This window comes from Herpailurus yagouaroundi, unplaced genomic scaffold (genome assembly GCF_014898765.1).
Source record: "Herpailurus yagouaroundi ecotype Mexico unplaced genomic scaffold, PumYag 162, whole genome shotgun sequence".
NCBI classification, from domain to species: domain Eukaryota; kingdom Metazoa; phylum Chordata; class Mammalia; order Carnivora; family Felidae; genus Herpailurus; species Herpailurus yagouaroundi.
In genome coordinates, this window is record NW_024412403.1 from 14,211,994 (window position 1) to 14,219,486 (window position 7,493).

Sequence of the window (7,493 nt, forward strand, 5' to 3'; positions counted from 1 at the left end):
TTATAATCAGAGGATTTAAAGAGTCTCACATGATGCAATCAAAACGGTGGTTAAACTGCGGGACACTGATGAAAAGAATTCAGTTGTGTGTCAAGGATGGCCCTGGCTTTGAAGCTACAACACATTCCTTTGCAAATAGAAAAGCCAACAAAAACGTGGGCAGTGAGTCTGTGGGTTCCTTTATGGGCATTTTATTGCCAAGTAAGAGAATTATTTATGCAAATTAATGGGAAGATGTTTAGACAACTGTGTCATGCCCACCAGCTGGAGGTATAAAAAGCCCTCTGCAAGAGGAGACCTGCATTCACACTTGGGCAACTTGCTCCTCACAATCCACCCTATTTCTCCTCAACTCCTGCCACCATGACTCGTTTCTTCTGCTGTGGAAGCTACTTCCCAGGCTATCCTTGCTATGGAACCAACTTCCACAGGACCTTCAGAGCCACCCCCCTGAACTGCGTCGTGCCCCTGGGCTCTCCCCTGAACTATGGTTACGGATGCAATGGCTACGGCTCCCTGGGCTATAGCTTTGGCGGTAGCAACATGTACAACAGGGGCTGTTGCTACGGTGGCAGCTGCTGCAGGCCATGGGGCTCTAACTCTGGCTTCGGCTACAGCACGTACTGATGGACCAATGGCTCCAGACAACTGTAGAACTCTCCATTGCTTCTCTGTGTGCGAAACAACCTGAAGAGCAACGGCTGTCTTCTTGCCTCCAGATGTGCTTGGGAGATATCTCTTCCACCTTGCTGCTTTCTTACTGAGGCCCTGGTCTTTGACGATGCTGAACAAGGCAACCAGACATCAGATGCTGAACTGATCCTCACCTTACAGCCAAAGAAAGCAAGATGTGTTTCTCTGACATACCTGACTTTCAGCAGTGAAGCAAGTCGTTTGTCTCTTTTAGTTACTTTGCTCATGTACTGTTAAATTCTACATCAACATCAATGTATTACAATAGGGTGTGGGTAGGAAGGGGTTTTGCTGTCAGTCTCTCAATAAATCTATTTCATTCAGCACAAATATTTGTGTTCCAGTTATTTATTTTACTCTGCTTTTATGCTTTTGAATTCATTAGCCAGTTTCTACTTATGATGGTTGACTTTAACCAAATCTTATTTGGACTTAAGACTGCATTCCAGGAGAGGGTGATGCCTAATCATTTTTTTCCCCCTTTATGTTGAGATTCCAATTTTTCATTTTTTTAAATGTTTATTTATTTTTGAGAAAGGGAGACAGAGCACGAGCAAGGGAGGGACAGAGAGAGGGAGACACAGAATCCGAAGCCGGCTGTAGGCTCTGAGCTGTCGGCCCAGAGCCTACAGTGGGGCTCGAACCCAGGAACCGTGAGATCATGACCTGAGCTGAAGTTGGATGCTTAACCGATTGAGCCACCCAGGTGCCCCATGGTTTCAGTTTTTAAAATAAACATATAAAATAAATATGAAATAAATATATAAATTTTAAAATAAATATATAAAATAAAATATTATATATATGTATGTAAATATTAAAAAATATATAATATAATCCAATATAAAGTTCATTCATGTGTGCGTGAAATATTACTGGGCTCTGGCCACTGTGTTAAGAATTTGGGGGCTGTAACAAACAACTAAGATAGAGACCAGCTTGAGAAGCTGCCTGTTTTCAAGAGATACTCACTCAGCAGACACTCACCAAGTAGACACAACACCAAAGATTGTTGTAAGATTTGGAAACATACAGATAAATAAAACATAATCCTTGTCCTGTAGACTTCAATATACTTTACTCAATATTTTTTTCACAGTTAATTATTTATTTTGAGAGAGAGAGAATGCAAGGAGTGTCAGAGAGAGAAGGAGAGAGAGAATCCCAAGCAGGCTCCGTGCTGTCAACATGGAGCCCGATGCGGGGCTCGATCCCACAAACCATGAGATCATGACCTGAACTGAAGACAAGAATCAGATGCTTAACTGAGCCATCCAGATGCCCCTATTTTATTCCATATTTAAAAGGCACTTGAGAGTCTCCTATTTTATACCAATTAATGTGCCATAAATGATTATCCAAAGATAGATATTCGTTACTCATTTCCTTCCAAGGACTTAAAATAGAAAACAGCCTATGATAACATCCATGTGTATATATGGCACTTAACCTAAGATCAAGGACTGTGTAATTATTAAAATGAGGAAATTTAATATTGATATAATATTACCATCTAAATTACAGTGCATACTGTATGTACAATTTTTTTGATTGTTCCATTAATGTCCTTTGGAGTTATTTATTTTTCTTGTCCATAGAAACATAACATAAACAGTGTTGTAAGCTTTCATAGAAGGGAAGTTTGGGTCTATAGACATGACCATGAGAGAGGCGAGTAAGAGTTGCATATCAAGACAGATGTCAATGTGCAAAAGGGACAAAGAGCAGGGCTATCCGAAGACGAAGTGGGCTTTCACTTGCAAAGCTCCAACACATAGGCAGGCTGACCCATTTGTGGGAAGATTCTGGAAGCATCAAGTACCAAACAGGTGATCTGGGATCTCTATCAACCAGTAGAGTCTAGATTCTGTCATCATGGCTAACATTTACCTAAAGCCATAATTGTTCTAAAACCATAATCATTTTGTTTCACCAATTAGATTTTTTTTTATTTTGACACAACTCTGGATTCACAGAAAAGTTCAGGACAGGGCAAATCAGTTCTGCATGTCTGGGTTTATTAAATGTTTACACTTTGCCCCAATTACACTATCACTATATATAATACACATACATTACTGTGTGTATGTATAATATTATATATATTTCATAATATAATATTTACAGAGTGGCAAATCCATTTCAGAATAACTTTTAGGTATCATGCTCATTTGTCCTTAGAACAAGGACAGAATGATTATGAACATTAGAATATTTCATACTAAAACTGTTATTGAATCCACAGTACATACTCAAACTTCGTTAATTGTCCCAATTTGTCCCTCATAGTTATTTTTCCCCTTGTCCAGGATCTGAGCCAGGATTGTGTGTGTCTCTTTAGTCTTTTAGTCTGGATCGGTTCCTCAGCCTTTCTCAGTCTTTCTTGACCTCAACTAATTTCAAGGATGTAGGTTGATTGTTTTCTAGAATGTCCCTTGATTTGGGATTATCTGACATTCCTCATGATTAGGTTCATATTGAATATCTGTGGTACAGATGCCATAGAAGTAGCTGTGTTCATTTAAAAAAAGTTTTTTTAAATGTTTCTTTATTTTCAAGAGACAGAGAGAGACAGAGCGTGAGCAGGGGAGGGGCAGAAAGAGAGAGGGAGATGCAGAATCTGAAGCAGGTGCCAGGCTCCGAGCTGTCAGCACAGAGCCTGACGTGGAGCTGGAACTCACGAACCAAACTGTGAGATCATGACCTGAGCCAGTCAGTGGCTCAAACAACTGAGCCACCCAGGCACCCCCCAGGCTGTGTTCTTCTTGGTGTGTTGAATCACGAGTCACATGACGTTGTCCTATGCAAATTTGGTTGGTATGGATTTTGATCACTTGGTAAAAGTAGTGTCCTTCACGCTTCCTCACTATGCAGTTGCTGTTTCCCCTTGACTATGAAGTTCTGTCATCAGTCATTAGTGTGTTGATACCGAGATACTATGTAAACATCCTATTCCTTATCAAGCTTTTACCCAATAATTTTAGGATGCATTTGCAACTTCCTAATTTTATAAATCCTTCTACTATTTATTAGTTGGCATTCTACCCTAAGAAAGAACTTTCTTTTCCCCATTTATATTTTGTGCGCTTATGTATTTGTATCAATGTTTATATCAGCATGGGCATGTGGATTCTTATTTTACTCAATGTTATAATCTGTTAATGTTACTATTAATTTTGATGCTCAGATTGCCCCAGATTTGGACAGTGAGGAAATCTTCACACAGGCTCCTAAGTTCTTTAGAAATGGCCCTCATCACTATTTGATCAATTCTTTACTTTCTGGCTCAGCAGAATGTTCCAGGCTCATCTTGAACTTCTCTTCTCCAGTCAAGGAATCAGTCATTTCTCCAGGACTCCAGATTTCTTGAGTGAAGATGACTATTTAGAAACTAGGATATGGGTGTGAAGCACACTCATTGCTACGCTATTATTGCCACATATGCTCATCTATGCCTCATCATGTGCTAGAATAATCAGTGCCGTGACCTGCCAATTGTCCTTTCAGATTTAATAATGACACAGGGACGAAGCTGCACTGGAGCGCTATGTGTGGGGGAAAAGTTCACAACTGATTCACCTTAGGGTAAAAGAGGGGCTGGCTGATCTTTAGGCTGGGGCGGGGTGTGTCTCCAGATGTCAGACTGTAAAGGTCAGTTGCCCTCCTACCCTCCTGTTCTTCAACTAGATTTTCATTTAACCACCCTACCTCTGTTTCAGCCCCAATGCGTACACGTTTCTAAGTGTTGTTGGCCTTGATTCTCTCTGGGGATTTGAAGGGAAGATTGGCTTGCATTTTGCTTGTAGTCCCCTTTCATGGTCTCTGCTGTAGCTTCCTCCTTCTTTTATTTTTATTTTTATTTTGATTTTTATTTTTGCTTTTAATTTTTTAAAAACATGTTTATTCATTTTTGAGAGACAGAGATAGACAGAGCATGAGCAGGGGAGGGGCAGAGAGAGAGGGAGACACAGAATCCGAAGCAGGCTCCAGGCTCTGAGCTGTCAGAACAAAGCCCAACGCGGGGCTCAAACCCACGGACCGCGAGATGATGACCTGAGCTGAAGTTGGACACTCAACCGACTGAGCTACCCAGGCTCCCCTTAGCTTTTAATTTTTTAAAAGTTTTTAAAATGTTTTTATAGCTTATTTTTGAGAGAAAGCACGAGTGGGAGCATGGGAGGGACAGAGAGAGGGGAACAGAAGATCTGGAGTGGGCTCTGTGCTGACAGCAGCAAGCCCGACGTGGAACCTGAACTCACAAACTGCAACATCATGACCTGAGCCAAAACTGGACACACAACCAGATGAGCCGTCCAGGTGCCCCGCTTCCTCCTGCTTTCTGTTTTCTCTTCTTCTCTTTCCCATTGTCCGGAAATTTAGTTAATCCCTCCTCAGTTGATATTCTGGGGAGCGGCAGGGGCAAAGTCTGTTTGGTTTGTGAGCTATCTTGAAGTTAAAAAATGTAAATATCTTGAAAAGCACAAGAAGGGATGAAGTACAACAATTTGTCTCCTTTTCTCCTGCAGTAATGATGTGACAGGCACAAAAACAGATAATTTCACTATTTATATGCATAACAGTTATTTTTGAGGTAGGCTTCATTACTACCATGCTACTGAGGAGAAAACAGATGTTAAAAAGTGAAATAGTTTGGTTGAGTGGTATCATCCATTTGTAAAGAAAAAAATGTCAAGATATAGCCAAGGAGCATCTGACTCCAAATTCATCCCTCCATTCTTAAAACAAGTTATACAGCACTTTTATTTACTTTTTTAAAGTTATTATCTTTTTAAGAAGTTTATTTATTTATTTTGAGAGAGAGAGAGAGAGAGAGAGAGAGAGCGAGCAGGGGAGGGGCAGACAGAGAATATGAAGCAGGTTCCATGTTGTTAGCACAGAGACTGAAGCGGAGATCATGACCTGAGTCGAAATCAAGAGTCAGATGCTTAACTGAGCGAGCCACCCGAGTGTCCCTATATGGCACTTTTAAAGTTATAAAACTCTGTCCCAGAAATATCCTGTTTAATATCACTTCTTATGCCATTGATAATTAGGTCTTATATGTACATAGTGATTTACAGTTTACAAACTACTTTCAGAGAATCTTACTTAACTCTTTTTCTATTGGGATATAATTGACAACATTGTATCAGTTTCAGTTGTACAACATGATTCAAGATTTGTATACATTGCGAAAAAATCCCCACAATATCTAGTTAACATCTATTCCCTCTTAAGATTTACTTTTGGCAACCTTCAAAAATATAATACCTTATTAACTATAGTTATGATGCTGTACATTATATCCCCAGAACTTATTTGTAACTGGAAATTTGTACCATTTTATTACCTTCACCCATATTGCCCACCCCTGCTTCCAGCAACCACCAATTTTTCTGTATCTATGAGTTTAGTTTTTTTTTTTTTTTTTCTGTTGTTAAGATTCCACATAGAAGTGACATCTTATGTTGTCTTTCTCTATCTGACTTAGTTCACTCAGGATAATGTTCCATCTATGTTGTTGCAAATGACAAGATTTCCTGTTTTTATATGAATAAAATTCCATTATATATCGTATTTATATACATCACATTTTCTTTATCCATTTATCCATCAATGAACACTTAGGTTACTTTCATGTCTTGGTTATTGTAAAACATGCTGCAGTCAACATGGGGGCGCAGATATCTTTCCAAATTAGTGTGTTCATTTTCTTTGGTTATATATCCAGAAGTGGGATTGCTAGATCATGTGGTAATTCTAGTTTTCAAGATTTTTGAGGAACGTCCATACTATTTCCCAAAATAGCTGTGCCATTTTACATTCCCACCAACAGTAGGTTCCCTTTTCTCCACATCCTCACCAACACTGAATTCTATTTAATTCTGACAATTATCTTGGGAGGTTAGGTATCCTGAGGAAATTGGTAAGAATTGTGTAATTTTTCTGTAGGCAAATACTCCCCAAGTAAGAAAGTGGAGATCCAAATGAACTATCAAGCTGGGGTTTCTAGATTCCTTCCAAGCCCATCTTTCTACCACTGATAAGAGAGACAGAATGTCAACCATGTGTTTGTTGATTTGACTCTGGGATTATCAAGATCCTCCGTTATTTTACAAGCTTGCCAAACAACTTTTAGTGAATATTAGGCTCCATTTTCTACCTTGCTACCGAGTCCTTAGATTTTGCCTCCTCACTTTCCCTAAGAAATGCTGTCAGATCTTTATTCCTAATATTTCTGCCTGATTCACATCCTTGTCATTTCATGCCTGGATTACTACATCAGCTGCCTATCCAGTCTACCAGCCAGGTCCCAACTGCTTTTCCATACAGCAGACATAATCATCCCTCAAAATGTGAATACAATCATATGGCGTGCTCTTTCTCCTCCTTCCTTCCTTCCTTCCTTCCTTCCTTCCTTCCTTCCTTCCTTCCTCTTCCTTTCTTCCTTTTCCTTCAAAAAATTTCTTTTCATGTATATTTATTTTGAGAGAGACAAAGAGCAAATAGGGGAGTGACAGAGAGAGACAGGGAGAGAGAGAATCCCAAGCAAGCTCTGAACTGTTGGCACAGCGCCTGACACTGGGCTGGATCACATGAACCGTGAGATCATGAACTGAGCAGATCAAGAGTTGGATGCTTAACCGACTGAGCCACTCAGGCACACCAGTATTCTCATCTTTAAAATGAGGTGATACCACCTGATTTTCAAAGGTCTTTTTCAGCTCTAAGCTTTTGGGCTATGTATGGAGGTGGTTTGGCAATCAGGAAATAGAGCAATGACACATTTTGGCCACCAG

At 39.9% G+C, this 7,493-nt stretch overlaps 1 protein-coding gene across 1 annotated transcript; it reads left to right on the top strand.

Moving 5' to 3' along the window:
* The first annotated feature begins 280 nt into the window (after positions 1-280).
* KRTAP7-1 (keratin associated protein 7-1) lies at positions 281-1,023 on the top strand. Its single transcript, XM_040484073.1, has one exon. The coding sequence runs from the start codon at positions 364-366 to the stop codon at positions 625-627; it is 264 nt and encodes an 87-aa protein (XP_040340007.1). The 5' UTR covers positions 281-363; the 3' UTR covers positions 628-1,023.
* The last annotated feature ends 6,470 nt before the right edge of the window (positions 1,024-7,493 follow it).

Bases quoted from the DNA above. Each gene is read 5' to 3' on its own strand.
- KRTAP7-1 (XM_040484073.1), top strand. From the start codon at position 364: ATGACTCGTTTCTTCTGCTGTGGAAGCTACTTCCCAGGCTATCCTTGC.